The 22,640-nt window shown below is 63.7% G+C and overlaps 3 protein-coding genes across 4 annotated transcripts in view; 2 read left to right on the top strand and 1 right to left on the bottom strand.

The window, feature by feature from the left end:
• Positions 1–523: 523 nt before the first annotated feature.
• Positions 524–4,463, top strand: NAB2 (NGFI-A binding protein 2). Its single transcript, XM_030468234.1, is given in 10 exon segments — positions 524–534; positions 990–1,794; positions 2,037–2,170; positions 2,603–2,654; positions 2,874–3,005; positions 3,106–3,171; positions 3,173–3,233; positions 3,236–3,273; positions 3,276–3,309; positions 3,400–4,463. Coding segments are annotated over 9 exon segments (1,410 nt in total). The 5' UTR covers positions 524–534; positions 990–996; the 3' UTR covers positions 3,495–4,463.
• Positions 4,464–4,768: 305 nt separating this feature from the next.
• STAT6 (signal transducer and activator of transcription 6) lies at positions 4,769–14,495 on the bottom strand. Its single transcript, XM_030468233.1, is given in 26 exon segments — positions 4,769–5,219; positions 5,290–5,448; positions 5,673–5,756; positions 5,851–5,949; positions 6,045–6,173; positions 6,385–6,454; positions 6,655–6,801; positions 6,906–7,042; positions 7,118–7,188; positions 7,191–7,238; positions 7,318–7,341; positions 7,343–7,408; positions 7,410–7,531; positions 7,695–7,792; positions 7,901–7,971; positions 7,974–8,021; positions 8,153–8,240; positions 8,322–8,510; positions 8,621–8,752; positions 8,879–9,027; positions 9,156–9,217; positions 9,335–9,452; positions 9,540–9,623; positions 11,132–11,270; positions 11,438–11,568; positions 14,386–14,495. Coding segments are annotated over 25 exon segments (2,646 nt in total). The 5' UTR covers positions 11,554–11,568; positions 14,386–14,495; the 3' UTR covers positions 4,769–5,023.
• Positions 14,496–17,151: 2,656 nt separating this feature from the next.
• The window catches only part of LRP1 (LDL receptor related protein 1), a 75,055-nt gene continuing 69,566 nt past the window's right edge, over positions 17,152–22,640 (top strand). For both annotated transcript variants that reach the window (XM_030468126.1, XM_030468125.1), the window contains exon 1: positions 17,152–17,255. In XM_030468126.1, the coding sequence (XP_030323986.1) occupies positions 17,183–17,255 (73 nt within the window). In that variant the 5' untranslated portion in view covers positions 17,152–17,182. The remainder of the gene's footprint in view (positions 17,256–22,640) is intronic.

Below are 22,640 nucleotides of genomic sequence, written 5' to 3'. Positions count from 1 at the left end.
CGGTGACAGGACCCCCGACCCGCGTCCGTTCCTCCCGGTACCGCCTCACTCCGCGGATTTCCAGAGTCTCCAGCGACCCCCGCCCAGGACGTCGACCCGGTTCCCTGCTGCCCACTGCGACAGCGGCTGCACGAGCTGCGGGACCCCCGGTTCAGCCATGCCGGTACCCGCTCCCTCCCGCCGGGGGGGGCCGGTGCTGCCGCCTCCGCCGCTGTGTCGCCCCCCCCCCCATCGCCTCCCGCTGCGCTCGGCGGGGGCGGCAGCCGCGGGATCCGCCCCCGGGGCCTCCCACGCCGCGGCGCAGCCGGGGCCGCTGCTATTTCACGGTACCGCCCGTGTGGGTGGCGCGCAGAAGCGGCGCGGAGCGACGGAGCGAGTGCGCCCGGCCCGGCCGCGGGACCCCCGAGCCCCGGCACCCCCCGACCCCCGTCCCGCCGCGTAGCGCCGTCCCCGGAGCCCCCGCCGCCCCCCCCCGGGGCGCACGGCGGCCGCGCACGGGGCGGGGGCAGCGGCCGGAGGCGGCTCCAACCGGCAGTGAGTGACTGTTGGGCGGTGGGAGGGCATGGTGGGGGGGGGGCTGGGGCACCGGATGGGTCCGGGGTACCGGGGGGCAACGAACAGGGCGGAGGACCCGGTGGTAGATGGCCCCGGCGGGACCTGAACACCGGCACATCACTGACCCGGCACCGTCGGGGATGGGGAGGGCTGGGGCAGACCGGGACGCGGGCCGGCCCCACGCGGGGGGGCTGCCGGAGTGGGGAAGAGTGGAAGCTCTAGTCGCTTTAGTGCCATGTCCGAGGGAGCTGTGGCCACAGGGTTTGTCCCAGCCCAGGGAGCACGAGTGGCCCTAGGTGCCCTGTGGGGTTTGGGGACTCCGTTCCCCCGGGGTAATGCCCCCCTACCACATATCCTTAGGCGAAAGGGTGGGGAGAGGGTTTGTTGTGCGTGTCTGTCCGTCTGTCCCTGTCGTGACCCTGTCCGTCCTGTAGGCTCGCCATGGCCCTGCCCCGCACGCTGGGGGAGCTGCAGCTGTACCGGGTGCTGCAGCGTGCCAACCTGCTGGGCTACTACGAGACTTTCATCCAGCAAGGGGGGGACGACGTGCAGCAGCTCTGCGAGGCGGGCGAGGAGGAGTTCCTGGAGATCATGGCGCTGGTGGGCATGGCCACCAAGCCCCTGCACGTCCGCCGCCTCCAGAAGGCCCTGCGTGAGTGGGCCTCCAACCCGGGGCTCTTTAGCCAGCCTGTCTCAGCTGTCCCCGTCAGCAGCATCCCCCTCTTCAAGCTCTCCGAGGCCGGCGGGCGCAAGGCGCTCAGCAACGGGCACACCAGCCCCGGTGAGGCCACAGGCAAGGGGAGCAGTGGTGCTGGGACACCCCCGGCCCACAGCCCCACAGAGCCCGGGGAGAAGCTGTCACCATCTGCGGCCCCGCCGTGGCCTGGGAGGAGCACCCCTGAGTCGGAGGGTGGTGGGGACGAGGAGCCGGGGGGTCCTCCCTTCTCCCCGGGAGGGAGCGGTGGCGAGCAGCCAGTGGGCACGGAGGTGCTGGAGCCAGAGCTGGTGCGGACAGTGGTGGAGAGCGTGGAGAGGCTGCTGCAGAGCTGCCCCCGGGGCGGCGAGGCTGAGCTGCGGGCACTGATGAAGCTCAATAAGAAACTGTCCAAGTCCGTGGGGCACATCTTCCAGCTGGAGGATGGTGACCGTCACAAGGAGGAGGAGATCCGCCGGCACAGCGCGATCTACGGCCGCGGCGAGGCCCGGCGCCGTGAGGGCAAGCAGCTCACCCTACATGAGGTGGGCAGTGTGGCCGGGTCCATGTTGAGGGCAAGGGCTGGGGTGACTCTGGAGGTGGAGGAGGCTTGGGCTTTGTCCTAGGGAGGAGGTTGGGGTGGGGGCTCCATCACAGAGGGTGTGGGAGCTGGGGTGCACTCCCACCCAGGCGGCATCTGCATGCCTGGAGCAGATGCTGCCTTTGCTGTGAGGTCCCGTGGGTGCTGCCAGCCCCCTTCCCGCTCACGTATCATCTCTGCCCCCAGCTCATCATCAACGAGGCAGCCGCCCAGTTCTGCCTGCGGGACAACTCGCTGCTGCTGCGGCGGGTCGAGCTCTTCTCGCTCTCACGGCAGGTTGCACGGGAAAGCACCTACCTGTCCTCACTCAAGGTCACCAGGTAAGCCTGCACCTGGCAAACCCCTCTCCCCACAGGCTGGGTGGGCCTGGCCATCATCCCTCGAGCTACACCACAACCCAGCACTTATGGATGCAGACGGGACCCAAATTCCTCTTTCCCTCCAATGGGTTGCACTGGGGGGTGCCCCTTCCCTTGCTCCCTTCTTCCTTAGCCCCTGCTTGCTTGGTGCCACAGCCCAACTGCCTTTTCCCATCACTCTCTGGCTGCCCCCCCCCTTTTGCCACCCCCGGCTCCATCTGTGCCAAAGCCCCGATCCACACCGTCCCGCGGCACCGCCCTGCCTGGGCAGTCGCCCACGCTTGCCGCCATGGCTGGCGCTGCCCGCGGCATGGCACGGCTATGCCTGTCGCCAAGGCCCTGCATGGCTGCCCCCACGCCTGACGCTGCCCCTACCCTCCCCTCCCCACGCAGGGCACACCCCGAGGAGACCGGAGCCACCGTGGCCAAGCGGCTGAAGCAGGAGGTGGGTTTGTACCCGGGGGTGCTGGGTGTGGGGGTGCACACCTGCGAGCGGGGGCCAGCGCTCGCCCACACATGGGTGGAACAGAGCAGCGTGTCCAGGGCTGCCCATGCCAGCTTGGGCTGGCAGTGAGGGGCCGTGGGGTGGTGGCTGCCAGGCTGTGGGTACCCGGGGGTGGGGTCCCCACGTGGGCCCCTGTGCTCACCCGTGTGCTCCTGGCAGGTAGGAGAGCAGAGCCGCCCTGAGCTGTTGCCACTACCAGGGGGTCTGGAGCCCCCCGGGGCCACCTTCCGAGCCAGCCTGGAGGAGGATGCAGCCAGCCTCTCCGGAGAGAGCCTCGATGGCCACTTGCAGGGTGAGGGGGGAGTCTCTTCCTTTCCCGGGCGCCTGTGTGCAGGCGGTGGCTGCCCCCCCCGCCTCTCGGCGCTGACTCTCTCGCCTTTCTCTCCGCAGTGGGGGGGGGGCTGTCCCCGGTTTGACCCCACCGCCCGGGGTGGCTCCCGACGTGCCCCTGGGCGTCCCCGCCCCACGGGCTGTGGAGCCGCCACATCCTCCAGCAGACGCTGATGGACGAGGGGCTGCGGCTGCCCGGCTCGTCTCCCACGATCGGGTTGGGGCGGCTCAGCCCCCTGCCTGCCGGGGAAGCCCCCGGGACCAGGTGAGATATGGGGGAGGGACAGATGGTATACTGCTGCCTTCTGCCTATGGAAGCAGTGCCCTGACTGCGGATCCCCCCCTCTCTTCACAGAGTTCGAGGATGGGCTGGCAGAACGGGGTGCTCCGGCCCCCCCGGAACCGCCCCGTGGCACCATCAAGTGGAGCAGGGAGACCAGCCGGCAGTGAGGCCCCCGCAGCCCCCCACCGCCATTAACTAAGCAATAACGTGCTGGGGGACGGGTGCCGGTGGTGCTCCGGGAGCAGGGAGCAGGTGAGGGCCTGGCCGCAGCTCCCCGTCCCCCCGGCACCGATGCTCTGGTTACCTCAGCCGCGGTGGGGATGTGCCCCCCCCCCCGCAGCAGCAATACCCTCGTCCCGCTGGACTCTGGACCCTGCCCAGGGCTGGGGAACCCTCGGTGGACTCCGAGCCTGTACAGGACCCTCCTGCCCACAGGGGGCTGCCCGGCACCTCCTTCCCCTCCCTCCCCCTTCGGTCTGCTCACCCCTCGTGCTGACCGTCCTCCCCCACCCCCGTTACCGCGCAGGGACACGCGCTTCACCGCTGGTGCGGGAGCTGCGGGAGGCACCGCGTGTGCCCACGTCAGCGCCGCCACCCACGCCGGGCACGCGGTGCCGGCGCACGCAGCCCCCGCACCAGCCCCCGCACACCCCGCTCCCCCGCAGCGCACATGTGCGACCTCCCCCCTGCAGCTTCGCGTGCAGGGTTTCGGCTGTAAATACCCCACCCCCCCCCCGCAGCTCAGCCCCACCGCACGGACCCCCGCAGCTTCACACACTCTCGCAGCATCCTGAACCCCATTGCAACCCGCCCCCCCGATCACCTGCGTGCGCTGCCGGTGCATGGTCCCCTGTGCCGCCGGGGTGTCACACACCTGCACCCCCCCTCCCAGCACGAAGCAAGCGGCGTCCAATGGGCGCTGGGGTGGTGCGGACCCCCTGGCTCCTTGGGGTCTCTCCTTCCCCCCCCCCCCCCCCCCCCCCACTTTCCGCAAGCCGTGCCCAGCCCCGGGGTCCCCCAACCCCCTTAGGACTGTGTGGTGTCTTTTTAGAGCATTAGCAACTCTTCCTTTGTAATGTGTACAGTAAGATTATTTATTTTTGTTATTTTGGAATAAAACTTTATTTTATGGCTTATCTTCCTCACATCCCCCACCCCCTCCCCCGCCTCCGCCTCCCTCTCCCCCCCGCAGCCCCACGGGGCTGGGGGAGCAGCTCACAAACCCCAAAGCAAGAGCCGACTGTGAGTGTACCGGGGGTCCCACCGCCCCCGGGGGCCATGCAGGGTGCTCCAGCGTCCCCCCACCCGGGATCCTCGTCACGCACCGGGCTGTCACCTCGGCCCCAGCGTGTTCCCGCTGCCGCCTCCCGCCCCCGCAGCTGAGTCATCCCGGCCCCCGGGGGGGCCAAGCCCGCGGCGTGGGCTGGGGGCAGCGCTCGGCTGCGGGCACCCCCCGCGGGTCAGGGCCCCCGCGCCCCCTCACTCACCGGGCGTGGGCGGGCAGCGGCTCCGTGCTCCAAAGTGCAGCATATACACAAGGGGGGGGGGGAAAGTGCTGCCCACCCCCCGAAAATTCCCCCCCTCCCCTGCCAGAGCTTTCAGCCCAGCACAAGCCAAGTGCAGGAACTCAGACAAGGCTGGGGGGGGTGCTGGTGTCACAGTCTGATGTGGCCCCCCCAGCAGTCCCCCAGTCCTCTCACGCATGCCCTGGCCGGACACTGTCATCCCACCGAGACTCCCCCATTCCCCAGCAAGAGGGGTTGGGGCTGGGGTACCCGCTGTGCTGCTGGGGGGGAGTGAAGGGGGGACACAGTGCAGGGGCCTCCAGGGTCATCTCAAGGAACTGGTCAAAGTCGGAGCCAGGTGGCAGCTCCAAGCTGGACGGTGGCATCCTGGGGAAAGAGGTAACAGGGTGATTTGGGGCAGCCTCCCTCACCCCCCTGCTGGCCCCCCTATGCTTACCACCTTTGGGAGCTCTGCAGCAGTGGGTCCACTATTGATGGGAACAGGGCAGGCTCAGCCATTGTCTCGGGCATCTCCTCATCCTGTGGCTCTGGCAGGGGACCCCCAGACAGCAGCTGTGGTGCCTCCCCTGGCATATACTGGTTGGGCATGAAGGGCCTGGGGGGCACAGAACAGGGGGGCTGATGTAGGCTGTAGGGTACCTCCCTGCTCCCAGGGTGCTTGCCAGCCCCAGGGGTAAGTGCTTGGCGAAGGGGGTTCTGGGGTATTCTTCCTTGTAATGCCCTGGAAGCACTGGTCAGCTGGGGAAAGTCCCCCCCTACATCTGCTTGCCCCAAGAGGGAGCAGGGGGTGCCCCCCTCCAGCTGCATGCCAGATCTTACAAGGGGTTCCTGAAGGCAGGAAGGTCAGAGCAGGGGGGCAGAGCAGGGTCTGTGACCAGGGACAGTGAGAGCATCGGTGATGTGCTGTGGGGAGAAGGAGCAGGACTCAGAGGTCGGGGTGCCAGGGGGCAGTGGGAGTCCCACTCTGCCCCCCAGCCTGAACTTTCACTGCTCCTACCTGGGGAAGGAGGGCCTGATGTTGTCGGGGACCATCATGTTGCTCTCACCCGTGGGGTAGCCTGTTGGGATGGGCTGGGGGCAGAAAGGAGCAGGAGGGCTACAAGTACAGACACAGAATGGTTAGCACCCTTGTGGGTAGGTTCTGCCACAGCCCTGGAGGTCTGGAGGTCTGCCTCTGCCCAGTGCACTCACCAGACTGGGTTCAGCACTGAGTGCCTGTTATCAAGATGCTGCAGATTGGGCTGCAGCATGGGCTGGCCAAACATGTGAGCTGGGGGGGCCTCGGGGGTGCCCCCTGCAGTGGTCAGGGGCTGCTGGTCCCTGCAAAAACACATTATCCCTGTATCAGCACAGGCAGGACCTGTGCACCATCAGCTCCAGCCATGGGGGATTCCTCATGCGCCCACCCCCCATCTTGCCTGGTCAGAAATCCCCCAGCCCTGCAGAGATGCTCAGGCCGGCCTGGTGGGGCTCAGCCCCTGGCAGCACCCTTGCACACGCTTCTGGCCCAGCCATGGTCTCACATACACACCTTTCACTTTCCACTGTCATCTTGATGGCTGCAGAGACGTAGCCCCGGACGTCCTTGCCTGTCTGCTCTTCTGCTCAGAGAGAAGCATCCATGAACATGGAGCCAACCCTCTTTGCCAGCACTGGCCACCCCTGCAAGCTCTGGGGCCGGCAGGACTTGGGTGAGACCCCAGCCCCCTCTCCTAAACCATCCCACTCCTCCCCACAGCATTGGTGGGGAGGCAGATGTGTGAACCTCCAGGGCCCACCACCTCTGCTCACACCCACTCACTGTTGTAGTGACTCCCAAAAGCCTGATCCTTGGGGATGTTGGGGTAGAGGTTGCGGAGCTGCCCCAGGTCCCGGATGCGGTCACCGAGGGACCGGATGGACAGGTCCTTGGCAGAGAAGGGCTGGATGTTCTCCACCTGGCTGGAGCCTGAGGGGAGACACGGAACCAGGCTCCATCACTTGTTCCCCACAGCACCCAACAGCCCCAGTCCATGATGACACCTGAGAGCAGCCCCTGTCCCCCCATCTCACCATCCTTGCCCCGGATGACATGAGCAATAGTGACACCCCCAATCTCTGAGTCACTGAAGCGGAGCAGGAAAGTCCCATCAGGCTCAGTGCTCAGGAGCTTGCAGACATACTGCTTGCTGATGAAGCCGCTGATGAGCCTAAAGGGGATGGAGAGATAGAAGAGTGGGCATGTGCCAGGGTGGAGGCGGTGGAACCTGGACCCCCCACACAACCTGTTTGGCTCCTGGGCACCCACCCTGTCTGACCAGTAATTTTGAGGCATTCTCTTTGGTGAGGTCAAGGACTCCCATCAAACCACTGCCAGAAGGTGAATCCCCGACCAGGCAAGATCTCCTGGGGGCAGAGAAAGGGTGTGAGGCCTCCCCAGGGCCCCAGTGGCCCCCGCTCACCCTAGCCAGCCCTTCCCAGCTACCTTGTTGAATTGGGCCCAGGAGACCCTGCCGGTTCTGGAAGTCCTCAAATCTGGCACTGTTATCATTAAAGATCTTCTGGGCCAGGAAGAAAGTAATGCTCCTTGAGAAGCCCTTTGGTGGTCTGCACCTCTGCCATGAACTTGAAGGTTTCAGCGTGTCACACATCTTCTCACCAGGGCACCTGCTCAGCCACCACGAACCGGCCACTCGGTCCTGCAGCAGGGACAGGGGAGCAGCAGGACACTGGGTCACTCAATGGGCCATCCCACCCACTGGCCTACGTTCCTGCTCCAGTTTGGCCATTGCCACCCAGAGCAGATTCAATGCCGGCCCTCCCAGCAGCTCCTCACGGCCCCTCTCCTCCAGCCCATGGCACTCACTGTCTCCGAGAAGGCGTTATCCCACAGCACGGTTGCTTTGGCATTGTTGTCCTGGTTCCCATGGACGATGACCACGATGGGCAGAGACAGGACCGTGGGGGCAGGGAGTGGCTCTTCCTCAGCCCTGGAGCCACCCCCAGTGTGGGGCTGGGATCAGGTGTCCTGGAGGACACTATCAGGTGGGAGGAGGTCTGAGAGGTACCTGGAGTGGACTGAGAGGTTTCCAGGGGTCAGGGGTCACGTGGTGCTGAAGAGCACAGCACACTTCTCCCTCCGGTCACTGACTCCGATCCCTTCGCTCGCAGCGTTTGATTCTTCAGCAGCTGGGGAGGGGAGAGCCAAACATCACCCCGAGCAAGCCCCAGGCCCACCCTCGGGGGATGGCTCTGCCTCAGGGGCCTCCCCAAGCAGAGCCCCTGGCCCACCCCGCAGCCCCCTCTCTGTTGACACTCACCACGTTCTTGAAGTTGGCACAGCAGGTCCCGCTGGTGGGGTTGGTCTCCAGGGCCACCACGTTATGCATGATCTCCCCTGTGCTCTCGCTGGGCAAAGGAGAAGGGGTGGTCAGGGGGGCTCAGCGCACGGCCAGCCCCCTCGCCCTGCCACTGTCTGTCTGTTCTCACCTGAGGGTGTTGCTGTAGGTGCTGAGCGTCAGTTCCCGTGCCTGCTTCTCCGTCACCATGTCAGCCCGCACCATGTAGGGCTTGGGTGACACCTTCAGCAGCTGTGGGCCCAGCAGGAACCGGACACTCGCCTGGAACTTGGTCTGGGTCTTCAGCACCTGCGGGGGCTGCTTCTCCACCAGGAAGGAGCTGAGAGACGAGGCGAAATGATGGTGCCCAGAACAACGCCCCACCAGCTCCACCACCCAAGCTCTGCAGACCCACTCACCCTCCCACCACCATGCCCCCTGGTCTGGTACCTCTTGACAAGGCTGGATAACACCTCGTTAAACCGCTCCAGGAGCCGTGGCAGCAGCTCAGGACCCAGCTCTGCGCTCGCTGCCATCACCTGCTGCTGCAGCTGGAAGTGAACCTCGACCAGGCTCTCACATCTGCAGAGGGAATCACACAGAAAGAAGCATCCTCAGCCAGAGCAGAGCCAGACCACGACCCCCAGAGCCCAGTGGGGAGCAGGAGGGTTGCTCTGGATCCCCTGTTTCTGCCCCGTGCCACCTCACCTCTTCTGCAGTGGAGCCAGGCTCTCCTCGAAGACAGCTCCATTTCCTGCCAGCTGCTGCTGCCTCTTCCAGATTTGGATCCTCTTCAGAACCTGCTGCTTGGCTGCCTCCAGCTCTTTCACAGCCTCCAGGATCAAGGTGGGGAGCTCCTGTGAGGCAGCACTGCCATGGGGCTTCGCCGTTTGTCACCACAGAACCACAACCCCACAACGGGACACCAAAACCTCCCCTAGAGCTGGTTGTCCCCTCCCCAGAATTCCCCCAGACCCCCACTCACACTCTCTGGGGGTTTTGTTTCTGCCTTCAGCTGGGGGTCCCTTGGGTTCAGCAGTAGAGCAGCTGCGGAGGAAGGAAGGGAGTTAGCATGGGGATCTGCCTTGGGGGGGAAGGGGGCGGAACGCTGCTCTTCTGTGCCCCTCGACAGACCCCCAGCCCCATCCTGCCCCAGCCCCTCACCAGCAGGGCCATCCCGCAGTGCCTGGATCTCACGGACACGGTGCTGCAGCCGCTGCAGCCCCAGGCTGAACTTCAGCTCCTCCTGGCGCCGGTGGAAGCTGAGGGGAAGGTGTCGGTCCTGGGGCAGAGCACAGCAAGGTGAGGGGGGGGCCCCAGAGACAGCCCCAAACCTCAGGGCACTAAGGAGTGGGACGGGACCACCCACCCTCTTGATCACGGCAGCCTTCTCGCCCTCCAGGATGGCTCTCAGGACGGCCACCAGGCGCAGAGGGTCCTGCTGGTAGGTTTTCTGCAGGGGGCCAAGGCAGGGAGTCAGGGGGAAGGACACCGAGCCCAGCACCCTCCTGCCTATCTTGACTTCTGGACCCCCATCCCACAGTCAATGGTGGGGGCTAAGTCACACTCTGGGGTTTCATGACCTGAAGCGTGGGAGAGACCACAACTCGCTGCTGTCCTACTGGAGCTAATTTCCAGCCTTAAAACCACTTTATGAGTAAAATAATAAATAAATGAATCAACTTCAAATTAAAAAAAAAAAAAAATAAAAATCAAACCATAACAAGTTCTCTGTTTCCACAAGCATCTCCTTGAGACCCTGCTCCTGACACCTGGAGAAAATCCTCTCGGCTGCCCTGACCTGGGTGGATCAAATGCTTTCCATGGAAAGTAGGGAGAGGAATTTCCCTGCTGGCTCTGGCTCCCTGTGCCCCATGCCAGCTCCAGCGGCCTTTGCGTATTTCCCGAATTAGCTACTTCCCAAAACAGCAGCAGACTGGGCTGGCTTGGGGGGAAATGAGGGTTTGCTGTTAGGGGATGAGGGACGATGTGAGGAGGGAACAAGGGAGGGTGGCTCTCGAGATTAAAAAAAAAAAAGCTGAAACATCTGTGAATTTTTCGACAACAATTTAAAAAAACAAGTGACAGTCTCATTTTGGAAAGTCACCCAGTTTCCCAGAAGTTATGACTAAAGCTGACCCCTTCCCAAATGTTGTATATTAAAAATGTCTGTTACCAAAAAAGCGGGGCTTTCAACCAGAACGGGGCTCTGGGAGCGAGCACCACTCAGCCCTTGTGCTAAGAGCTTCACTGGCAGCAGAGAGAGTACAGGGGTTAAATCTGCAATCACAGAGGGTGGAAGAGAGAGAGAGAGAGAGCAATTCAAACAGACCTCGATAAAGAGAAACAGGCCAGAAAAAGAAACCCAGTACGCCCATGCACACACGGCAGGAGGAAACGGAACACAACACACGACACCGAGGAAGGAGAAATCAAACACTTGAAGTAGAAAATGGGGAACATCTGGCAAGGAACCAGGCAGGTGCTGGCAGCCTGGGTGCGTGGAGCCTGGGGACACCGAGACCAAGTTCCTCAGGAGGCTCCCCATGGGGTCAGGGTCTGCTGTGGGGTCTGGGGGGCAGCTCCCTGGGAGCAGTCGGATACTGAAGCCCTGCAGAATGTGGCAGTGAGGGGAATCTGGAAGTCTGGTGGGTGCTGGGGTGAGGAAACAGAGGAACTGAGATCGTGGCAGTGAGAGCCTGAGCACTGCAGTGAGCTGGGGGTCAGACTGGGATGCAAATAAACCCCTTCTGCCCCCCTGAAGAGCCCCAAAAACCCTGAGTCAGCACAAGCTCATTGCTCATTGCTGGCCTTGACAAGTGTCAAGGGGACTGGCCTGTGGCACTGGCCCCTTCAGGTGGTGCTTCAACCAGTGAACCTGAAGGTAAAATAATCACATCTTCCTTGGCAGCCAACTGTGACACGGCCCCAAGGGTCCCCCCAAGCCCGGTCCCCGCACACCTCAATGCTGCTGACTTGCTGGAGGATCTGGCACTGCTGCCCATCACTGCTGGCAGCACTGTGCAGCTTCTCCAGCATGGCTGAGAGCATCTTGCTGGCCACGCTGGTGAAGAAGGCATCGGAGCCATTGATGAACTCCCTGGAGAGGGAAAAGGGGTGGGTGGATGGGAACAAATCCTCCACACCCTCCCCTATGCAACCCCGAATCCCACGGTCACTCCAAGGAGGAATGGGATGTGCCTTCCTGCCCTCCTGGGGTGATACTCAGCACTGCTGGATTTCTAGGGACCCAGGCAGGGCACTCACCAGGGCTGGTTCTCCAGCCAGTCGGCCAGGAGACAGCGCAGGCTGTGGGGAAAGTTGGTGAAGAGGCCACTGAACTCCTCCGGCGGCATGTGGGAGACAATGCTCCAGAGGGACATCTTGGAAACTGTCACCTGTGATGAAACAAGAAGAGGTGATGTGAGAGGGGAGCTGAGCAGCTCCCAGAGTTCCCACCCCAGCTTGGGCAGGGACAAGCACTAACAGCTTCTCTGGGAGGGTGGGTGAGAGCTGCCACCTGTACCCTGTCTCACTGCTGTCTGAACCTGCTGATTGGCAGGGCTGGGGCTGCTGGGGAGGAGGAGGAGGAGAAACAGGGAGCCAGATCCAGGATTGGTCTCTTGGGCAATCCTGGTCAGGCAGGCAGCCTACTTATGCCTCAGTTTCCCGCATTGCCGGGGAATCCCTGCTGGGGAATTCCTGCACCTCCTGCCATGGTTGGCATATAAGGGCGTGTGGAGGAACAGGCAAGAGCTGCTGGTGGTCCCATCACAGGAGGAATGGGAGAGCTGTTGGGAGCAGGAGTGTGAAACCCTGGAGCTCTGCTGGGTGGTGTCGATGAGGCAGCATGGCTGCTCCCCAAAACCTCCTTACTGCCCCCCATGGGAGGCCCATGTCCCCAGAGATGGGGGGCTTCACAGTTCATGGAAAGCAAGAGGGTGGTAGAAATAAGGTGCTAGATGGGAAATTCCTCAAAGCAAACAGCTGAGCAGGGTGTTGTGTTCCCCCCGGGGCCTCGCCAGGGCTGCTGGAGACTTGGAGGAACCATGCAAGGGGAAGGAAGCCACTGTCACTAAGGTGACATGGCAGCAAGAGAAAACCAGCAGCAGTATGGCCTGGCCTGGCTGGCCCAAACCCCAGAAACTGGGAAGAGCTCACGTGCCCCCCAGGGAGGAACAGCTTCAGGCAGAGGGCGGACCCCAGGGCACACCAAGCCCAGGGCTTCCAGGAACATGTTTGCTTTTGGCCCACCACTCCGAAGAGATCACAGCTTCTGGCATGCAGGGAACCCAGACAGGAGGGAAAAATAGCCTCTCCTTTTGTGATCCTCCTTCCCCCGTTAAAACCTGTATTTCTGCTTAGGCCTGGGAGGCAGCTGCTGGCTGGTGAGCAGCAACCTGGAACGTAACCTGGGCATGCCTGAATTTGCTAAGAGTCTGCAGGAGATGCTGTCTGCCTCCCCAGCTCTGCACCAGCCAGGGGACAGCGGCTCAGAGGAGCCCAGAAAGGGGAGACAACCCCATCCCCTCCTGATCACTCACAGCAGCTTCTTCAGCCCAGACATTACCTTCCAGTTCCAATTTCCGTGTTTTCCTCCTCTGCTCCCTCTCCAGAACAGCCTTTCTCTGCCAAGACCCAATGTCTCAGCTGGGGCTGCGTTGCACAGAGGTTTCCTTGACAGTTCTGCACAGCCCAGGGTTCCCACACTGCCGCGGGATCAGAGTTTGCATCCCTGCAGCTGCGCACCCCAGCTGAGCGATGGAGCTGCTCCCCCTGGCCTCGACCCTCGACCCCTCGACTGGGGGGTGGCTTGAAAAAAGCAGCTTCCAGCCCCTCAACTCGGCGGTGCTGGGGGATGTACAGCTCCTGGTTTGCACTGCTCCCGCACAAAACCCTTTCGCCGATCAGGGGGTCCCAGGGCTGCCCTTTTCCCAGCCCAGAGCCAGAGGCTGGTGGAGGAAGGAATGGGGGCTGGGAGCTTGGGGACATGCATGTCCTCCACACCCTCCTGGTCCTCCTGGGAGCAGAGCAGAGATTGCCCAAGGGCTTTCTCAGGGAAAGATGCTCACAGACTTCGCGGTGCTTGGCACTCGGGACACCTGGGTTCTGCTCTAGCTTTGACCCCACGGGGATGCAGCCCGGGAGACCTCACTGCTTCTTGACATGCCTCAGCTTTCCCAGGGTGCTGGGAAGAACACCGCTGCCGGTGCTGCCCGGCTGAAGCAATGGCCCAGAACCACTGTCTCAGCCGGTGGGACGCTGGTGACAGGGCTGTAGGGACCCCGTGGGGCCCGTGCGGGTGACAGGGGCTGACGGCAGATCAGTGAAAGCTCTTCTGAAGTGCAGCAAGGCCTTCCTCGGCTGACTGAGCCCTGGAGTGACTCATGGTACGGAGAATCCAGGATGGATCCAGCATTCAGCTCCCACCCCAGCAGCTGGCTGCCGCGGAGTCCCATCTGCGGGGACCGGCGCTCCCCACGGGGCATTTCTCTTTGTATCCTGCACATTTCTCTCCGAGATGTCGCTGTCAGCTGCCGCATCCCTTCGGCAGCTTCAGACCGGGGGTCGCGTCGCCGCCTGCGCGGTCAAGGGCAGCCCCGACACCGACCGTGACGCACGGGAAGCTGCCCGAGGTTCCCCAGAGCCCTTTCGTCGTTCGACCCCAAAACGTCCCAGCGAGGGCACGTCCCGGCCAACCGCCCCACTTCCCCGAGATCCCAGCACATCTGCTGGGGTCTCGACACACTGCCCGGACCCCTGTCCCTACCTGGAGGCCCGCGGTGGCACGGAAGTGTCTGCCAAGCAGCCCCCCACGCGACGGCAGCCCCCAGCTCACCCACTGGCAGGAGCAGTGACCCGGGGAATGTCCCTGCCCCCCGGCACTGCCGTAGCCCCAGCCCCCTGAGCCCCTCGGCCCGAACCTCGGGGACCTGGGCCTCGGTGCCGGCCCGTGACGGGCTCTTAAACTTCCGCCCCGCGGTCGGTCGGTAACGAGACCGGAAAAGCCACCAAGTCCTCTCCCGGGGCTGCCCCAGCCGGAACCCCAGGACCCCCGAGCTTCCCCTGACGAGTGGCCCAGCCCAGAGTCCCGTCCCGAACCGGGAGGTGCCAGGCGGCGGAACGGGCCCCAGTCCCTGGTCCCCGTTTCAGGAGCCTCCCTGACACCGCTACCCACTTCCAGTACCGGCCCCGCTCCGCCTCCCCGACGTTACCTGGCGGGAGCCACCGCTGGGCGTGGGGCGGCCGGGCCGGACCGGGGCCGCGGCCCCTCAGTCCATGGCGGTGGCGGGCGCGGCCGGGCCAGCTCCGCCGCTGCCCTGCTCCGACGGAAAAGCGCCGAGTGCCAGGAAGAGGGAGGAGACGCGCGGGCGGGGGACGCGGGGGGGCACCGGGCCAGCCTCGGCTGCTCTCAGACCCGGGCAGGACCCACGGCCCCCCCCCCCCATCAGTCCCCACTCATCCTGCCCCACATCAGCCCCATATATTTCCTGTCCCACACCGGACACTCACCCATGCTCCGCTCCCGCCCTATATCAGCACCCCCACACCCCTCCTCCTCGCCGCCCTCCCCAGCCCACAGCTTCTCTCTAGGGGAGCCATGGGGAGCTCCTGGCCCAGAGCAGCCCCACCCGTACCCCCAGCCAGGTGTCGTGGTGCCTGTGTCGGGCACCCCGAGGAACCGGTCAGCGGTCCCGGTCTGCACACGCATCACACCGTTTGGACCCGCACGTGGTTCCGGGCTGTGGCCCCTCCTGCTGGTGCCGGCCGGGCCCGAGGACGGGAGGGGTTGCACTGGGGGTGTCCACGCGGGGGATGGACGGTCCCTCTCCCTTCCCCGGGGTAACTGCTGAGGCGGCTCCGACACCACTCGCCGGGGCGGGAGGGCCCGCACCGGGCAGAGACAGACCGGCGCCGCCAGGGGGCGCTGCCGCTCCGCCGGTGCCACCGGGGCGGTGGTGGCGGGGCCGGTCCCGGGGCAGCTCCGGTCTCGGGATGCGCGGCCCCAGCGACTGACCAGGGCAGCCTCGGGGCATCCCGATCCCCGTCTGCAGCGGGACCCCCACAAAGCCGCCCCTACAAGGCTTCCCGGGGGGAGCGGAACTCAGCAGTGCCCGCGGGCCCGGGGCTGCACCGGGGGAGGGGGCGCGCTTGCGGTGGAGGGGTCCTGGCACGCGCAGGGCCGCAGCCATCCGGTCACCTCTGCTCTGCGGGGCTTGTGGAATGCAAACCCCAGGGCCAAGGCGCAGTGGTGGGGGGGCACAGAGCAGACCCTCAAGCCTCTGGGTCAGCCTCTGCCTGTGCCCCCGCCTGCCCTTTGGCAGAGGCGGCTTCCCAGGAACATCTGGACCTTCTTTTCAAACATCTGGCACAGCAGCAGTGCGGGCCTGTACCTCCCCCCCCCCCCACTGCTCTCCGTCCGGCTGCCTCTGGGTTTCTACCCCACCCACACCTCTGCCAGCACTGCTGCATCACCAGGGTGCGGTGGTGTGACATCATTGTTTTAACAGGTGACATCACTGGGGGGGCCGGGGGAGGGGCAGCTGTCTGCATCACTCCCCATCTCCCCGACCTATGCCCCTTGCAGGCAGTGGCACGGCGGGGTGCTGTGGCAGATAAATGATGTCATGGCTCTGGCTCTGAGGTCACAGCCACAGGTCTGGGGTGGCAGAGAGTGGGAGTGGGGGAGTGATAAGGTGGGGGAAGGGATGCACCCCCACATGAACCTGTGACTGGAGAGGAAAGAGCAGGGCCAGGGGCAGGTTGGCAATCAGCTCCACCTGAGGAGGGGTCTGGGCTGCCAGCCCCCCACCTGGCCGGCAGTCGCCACTCCTCTCCAGTTGATGTTGTGTCTGGGGCTCTGGAGCCAGCTGGATCCTCGGGACCTTTTAAATGTTGTAATTATTGGCAGCACAGCCCCAGCGCCAACCAGCCAAAACCGCAGATTAAGGTGAAGGGGACGCATCACCAAACAGCCCAGGCGGGAGGAGACGTTCCCTGCAGAGCAGAGGATGTTTTGGAAGGACGAGAGAACCGAGGTTGTTGCTTGGGGCTGGAAGCCGCTGGCCCCAGCTGCCAGGGCTCTGCCCGCACCCCGCGGTGGACTCGTGGGGCAGAGCCACGCGGTGATCGTGGGTAATCGGCGCTGGCTCACACGGGAGCCAAAGTCGGGGGACAGAACCTCTGCGGCTGAGCCAAGACGGGGACCCCTGGGCGTGGGTTCTGCTCCCACCCCCGGGCCTCAGCTCTGCTCCCAGGACACCTGGACATTGCGAGGGTCCCTCTGCTCTTGAACCTGCCAGGCCCCTTCCTCTGCACGACCCCCAGGTCGCTCCGCTGCCCGTGGGGGCTCCGGCACTCGTCTGGCCACGGGTGAAAGGTGGCGACTGGCCCGGGCCTGGCCCCGCGGGTCCCCGCTGTGGCCCGGCCTTCCCGGGAGCCGGCGACAGTCTCGGGCTGGGCCGGGGGAGCTGAGGGGGGGTGGGGGTTGTCACCCCGCTGCACCCACCGAACCGGTACCGTGCACCCGCCGGATCCTGCCCGGGGCCGGGCCCAGGTTGGGGATGGGGGGGGGGGGTCGCACCCCGACAACTCACGCGCATGCGCGATCGCCGCGTAAGACCCCCCCCCCCCCTTCTCTCTTTCCCCTCCGCCCCCCCTCAGCCCCCCTTCTCCCACGGCGGCGGCTCGTGCCCGGTGACGTCAGGCGGGCGGCGGCGCGCGCTCCATCCATCCCTCCTCCGCCGCGGCGGCGCGCGCAGACCCCCCCCTCCCCCCCCTCGCCGCCCCCGGCGCCGCCGCCGCCCATCCCGGAGGGTCCGGCCGCCCCGTCCCGCCTCCTCCGCCCAGCCCCGAGGGTCCGGCCGCCCCGTCCCGCCCCGTGCAGTCCCGCCTCCCCGCGCCCCCCCCCTTTCTCCCCCCCCCCGCAGATGTCGGTGCGCGGGCCCGGGACGCGCCGCCCCCCGGGCAGCTCGGCGTGAGGAGCCGCCGCCGCCGAGCCGAGCCGCCGGCATGGGGCCACTACTGGCCCTCGCCGGGAGCCTGCTGGCCCTGCTGGCCGCGCCCGCCGCCCGCGCCCTCGAAGGTGAGTCCAGGACCGAGGGCGGTGTGGGGCGGGCGGCGGGGACGCTCGGCGGGGGCAGCGCCGCAGCTGCGCGGCCCCGCGGCCGCTGTCGGGGGCGCGGCGCCGGGAGCCACTGGGTTTAGTGCGGCCGCAGCGGTCAACCGGGCCGGGCCGAGGGGGGCGCCGGGGGGGGGGGGCGATGGTAGTCGCCGCCGTGACAAAGCGGAGGGGACGCAGCCTGGCCCCGCTGCGCCGCGGGGGACACGGGAGGACCGGAGGGGACACCGGGAGCGGCCTCGGGCAGCGTGTCCTTTCCCACCGGCCGCCCTCCCCCTCGCCCCTCCGCCGCGCCGCAATGGGAGGATGCGCCCCCCCCCCTTGAGCTCCCCCCTCCCGCTGCCGCGGTGGCCGCTCTCTCGCTCTCTCCATTTTCTCCTTCTTTGCCAGTTTTTGGGGACTTTCAGCCTGCCCTCCATCCTGTTTTCTTCTGGAATCCAAAGTTGTCTCCGCAGCCAGGCAGGAAAGTTGGAATTCGCCGCTGCTGCGGGAGCGGGGTCGGGGTCCTTGAGGCCTCTGAGGGCCGCTCCCTGCCCCCCCCGCCTTGCTCCCGGGGACCCCCGTGACAGCCTGGCCTTGCCCTGCGCTCCCACTCTTGCGTAACTGGGGCTGCTTCTGCTGGAGCCACGACAGCCCCGCTGCGGAGTTTGGCCGCGGCCGCTCTGATGGCACTGGGAAAATGTTTACTCAGGGATGAGGTTGTCTGTCTGTCTGTCTGTCTGTATGTCCAGCCTCTGCTGCCAGCCGCTTTTTTCCAAGCTGCGCACGTCTCGTTCTCTGCTCTTATTGATCTATTCAGTAAATACTTTAGCGAGCTCGTCAGCTCAGTGGCCGGGCTTTTGAATGTACAAGGGGCTGCTCTTGGCAGCACGAGTGCGTTTAGGAGCTGGCAGCCGAACGAGCCGGGAACCAGCGGTGGAGAAGTTGCTTGAAATGCCTATGAATGCGTGGGGCTGGAGGTTTTTTGGTTTGGTTTTATTTTTCCCCTTTAAAAGCTGAGATGGGGACTCAGAGTTGGCGCTCTCAGCTTTCTTCTTGTGGATTCCCTCAGTCCAGATAGGAGCGGCCTGGCCAGGGTGAGAGCCTGGAGCAGTTGATTGCTGAGGGCTTTTTGGGAAGGTATTTTCTTCCCTTTTTTTTGCCCACTTTGGAGCAAGCCAGGAGAAGCCGCTGGCGTTTGGTGTTGTGACGTTGCCCGACCTATCTCCAGGTCAGAGAGATGAAGGAGATCGGGGCCAATGCCAGATCCCTGCTCCAGAGGAGCGTCTGGGGCGGCGGGGGAGCTGGAGCCTGCAGTTTCCATCCCGGCTTCAGGTCCGGCTGCTTAATTGGCGTCCCTTGAAGGGAGGTGGCGGGAGCAGAGCAGTCGGTGACACCCACAACCCCTCCCGCTCATCTGACACCCTTGTGCTTGTTAGCGCAGGGCTGATTGACCCGCTGGCACCAGCTCAGCGACGCGGGTGATGTCCAGCAGCTGAGCCCGCCTGACCCCCCCTTCCCCCCTGGCCCAGGGACCCCAGGTCTCAAGGCTCTTTTCCTGCTCGATGGAGCAGCCGGCAGATCCAGAAGTTGGTGGGGGCGGGAGGGACAGGCATCGCTCATTGCATAAGCTTCGTTGCCTTTGGAAACAGGGCTGAAGGAAGATGATGTGCTGGAGGGAAGTTCCTCCATCCTCTTCTCCGCTTCATGAGCTGGAGTGGGGCAAAAGCCAGTGCAGAGTCATCCCCTCCTTCCAGTGGCATGTTCCTCTGCTGAGGGGCTCTCAAAGATCCCAGTTCTGCAGGGATGTGGCTGGGCTGGCTGGGAAGAAGAAAGTGGCACCTGAGCTGGTGCCTTGGCCCCAGCATTCCTGGCTGGGTTCTGGTTTTCCCGCATGTCTCCTGCTGCAGGCAGTGAGGTTCTGGGGAACTGCCACTGGGAGTGGGCTACAGGGTCCCTGTCCTTGTCCAGAGACACAACTCCCCACACCCACTGCCTCAGTTTGCACCCCAAACCCCCTGTCTGGGTTTGCAACTCTGAAAGCTCTTCTGGGCTTTGGCTGTAGGACAAGGGGGTGCAAAGCCCACCCAGTGGGTTAGGGATGCGGGGCTCTTCCAGGGGGTCAGAGGGTACTGGTCTGTGGCTCCTGACTGTGGGATCTCCTCTGCTTCTTGCCCTGTGGTGTGGAGCTGGGGACCCTTCAGGAGCTGAGTGAGGGCAGGCAGAGGTTGCCCTCCTCCTGTGCTGGAAATACCCTGTCCCCTCGTGCCACCTTGGTGGTCTGACACATCTTGTCCATGTGAGGGGAACACTTGTGTCTGCCTGTGCACGTGTGTGAGTGTGTGCTGTGTTCCTGGTCATGTGTGGACATGCCCAGATCCATGCTAGGTTCAGCAGGGGTGAAGAGAGGAGTGTTTGAGACAGAAACTGTCAAAGGGGCTGCCACAGGGGCCAGGACCAGCTGGGGCTCCTCTGTGTGATGGCAAGGAGTGCCCAGCATCCCCATGTCCCAGTGAGACCCTCTGCTCTGAGGACCTTGGGGTTCCTGGGAGCCCCGGGGGTGTCTGCCCTTGTGCTGTGGGGTGTCAGGTGTGCCCCAGTGCTGCTGTGGTGTCTGGAGAAGGGGTCTGGGGTCCAAGTTCCCACTCCCTGTCTGCTGGTGTGCACTGACATCGAGAGGATGGAGCAGCAGTGGAGTATCCCTGGCAAAGCCTGGCAGTGCTGCCTGTTTTGGGGTGAAACTGAACTGTTGCCTTCTCACTGCTTCCAAAGCTGTTTGAGGCACTGTGGGTGCTGTGGAGGTGGGAACAGCTGTGTTGTCCCCATTGTCTTTGGTGCCTCAGCCCCATCACTTGCTCCTCATCTTTTCTCTGTGCTGTTTCCGTGTGTTCTGGAGGAGCCTGGAACTGGGAAGGACTGGGGGCTACTTATGCCCTCTGGCTGTGATACTGATGGGGAGCAAAACTGCCTTGGTCCTGCCTGCTCTTCAAAGGTCCCAGTTCCTGTAATGTCATCTTCTGGAGGGTCACTGAGGACTGGGCAGGGTGCTGAGCCTTTTGGGTAGAAAGCAGGAACATCATCACCATTCCTGGAGGTGACTGTGGCAGCAGGAGCCGGGTGGGGATGTTTGGGTGGGGGATGTCTGTGGAGCCATGGGCTGCCCAGTGCCATGCTGCTGCCAGTGGGTTCTTGCACAGCTCATCCCTGTTCAGCCAGTGGTAGAGAGGAGGGAGCTGCTCTTGCTGTCAGGTGGATCCTGCTGACGAGGCCTCACCACCATCTCACGAGCACTGGGGAAGTTCTGTGGGGAGGGGGCTGCTGCTGTTCTGCTGCCCCTGCTCCAGTGCCTTTCCCTGGGGACAGGGGTCATGGATGAGGGTTTTGGTGCCCTGTACAGCAGTGATGTCCCGGGAGGCAGGAGGAGTTGAGCCCATGTCTGTGACCACCCACGGGCACTCTGGGGTTTTGGCTGTGCCTTTGGGATGGCTTCCTGTGGTCCCTCTGGATGGCCTTTCCAGGAGGCTCTGGCCAGCCTGAGCCAGAACTGCCTCTCCAAAACAGCACAGGGAGCACGTGCCTCTGCAAGTGCCCTTTGGCTGGGCAGAGGGGTGCAAGGGGCTGCTTCCCAAAACTGCAGAACAACTGGGGCCCTGTGGTCAGGGCTGGGACCTCAGGAGCTGTCTAGTGCCCCGGGGTGGGACGTGCTGTGCTGCTGTCCTGCTGAGTTGACATGATGAGGGTGGTGGTAACCAGCAGACAAGACCTCGGCTTCGTAACGGAGCAGGAGGTTCCTCTTTCCAGTGTTGAAATTATTTCAGTTCCCAGATCCATGTTGTTTTACCTTCTTTCTGCTGGCCCAATGGCTAATATCTGTGGTCTGTGTCCCCAGGACCCACTGTCCAACCTTTAGCCCCACTCAGGGTCTGAACCTGCCCAAAAAGCCACCCACAGGCACCTTGGCTGAGTGCGAAGTTGTTCTGCTCCCAGCTCATCCCAACAAGTTGTGGGATGTATTTATTACCTGGGTAAATCCAGGGGTCCTGGTGTTGGGAAATGGGCTCCCTGGAGGTGGCAGTGGCACACAGTGGTCTCAGCTGGCGAGTGGTGGATGTGTCTGCCCATTTCCTTCCTCTGGCCTCTGCTTTGCCAGGGAGACAAGACTCTCCTTGTGCTTGGGTTGAATTTTATCTCCCTCACCTCCCGGAAAGCGAGTCTGGCTGCGTGCCCATGAATCTCCCTTGATCCTCATCTGGGAGCCATGGGCTGGGGTCCCTTGGGAGCCTGTCCCCCTCTGTGGTTGCTCTGCTGCACCCCAGGGTCCTGCCAGGTCCCCTAAGCTTGGCAACCCCTGTTTCCCAGGGAGGGGGCTGCGTTTCAAGGCTCTGTTTGTGTCACAGCCATGCAGGGAGAGCTGGCAGAGGTGGTGGCAGCCTCCGGGCTGGACGTGGCACATGCCAGGGCCTTGCTGAGTGCCTTGGGGGGGGAGATTGTGTCCAGCACCATCTTCCTCTGGCTCTCTTGAACGGAGTGTTGGCTCTGGCCATGCTGCAGCTTGTTGTTGAGGGGATGCATTTTCCTCTCCTTCGCTGGGTTTTGCAAGCCAGCGCAAGACCGACTCAAGCTATTTGCAGACCAGATTTTGCTGTTGACTTAACTTTTCAGTCACTTCCATTTAATGCACCTTGGCAGGCTGGCCTGCCAGCGGCAAGCAGCAGCAGCAGCAGCAAATATTTTCAGCATTTTCTAATTCGGCTCAAACTTCTTGTTTTCTTCACTCTGGGCCTCTTATTTTAAGAAGGAAAAGTACTGGGTGGGCTGTGAGGGCTGCTTTGCTGGATGTTATCCTGTTGTGTGAGGTTGTTTTCCCCAGTGCAGTCCAGCCATTTCAAGGGCTAAATATAGACTCACAATGCCCCTTCTTAGCCTGGGGAAGGGAGCAGATCAGAGCTGCAATCATGCAGATGCTTTGCAGGATCAGAGATGGTCCCAGCACTGCTTGAAGGACTTGTGGGGTTGGCAACCAAAATGTTGGGTAATGACCTTGCTGGCAGCTCAGAGCTACCATGGGACCATGCTTGAGGTTCTGCTGAGGGGAGGGACAGGAAGAGCAGCCTCGGCTCCGGGGAGTGTCAGCCTGAGGGGAAGGTGAGAGCAGGGCTGTAGTGTCCAAAACGTGTGGGCTGAGGCATCAGTGGGAATTGCGGATGGCTGGGAGGGAGCCTGATTAAATTGGAAGTTGCATCTTTAATTGAGTGGACTAATTAGCTGCATACAAGATGCCTTTGCTCCAAATGAGACCATGGCAAGGATGGGCGGATGTTGATGGTTGCCTCCTGGTGCACAAGCTGGTGACGGGCAGGTGAAGGGCGC

This window comes from Calypte anna, chromosome 33 (assembly GCF_003957555.1).
Source record: "Calypte anna isolate BGI_N300 chromosome 33, bCalAnn1_v1.p, whole genome shotgun sequence".
Classification (NCBI taxonomy): Eukaryota; Metazoa; Chordata; class Aves; order Apodiformes; family Trochilidae; genus Calypte; species Calypte anna.
The sequence above is the reverse complement of the archived record's forward strand: the minus strand, read 5'-3'. Positions and strand labels throughout refer to the sequence as shown.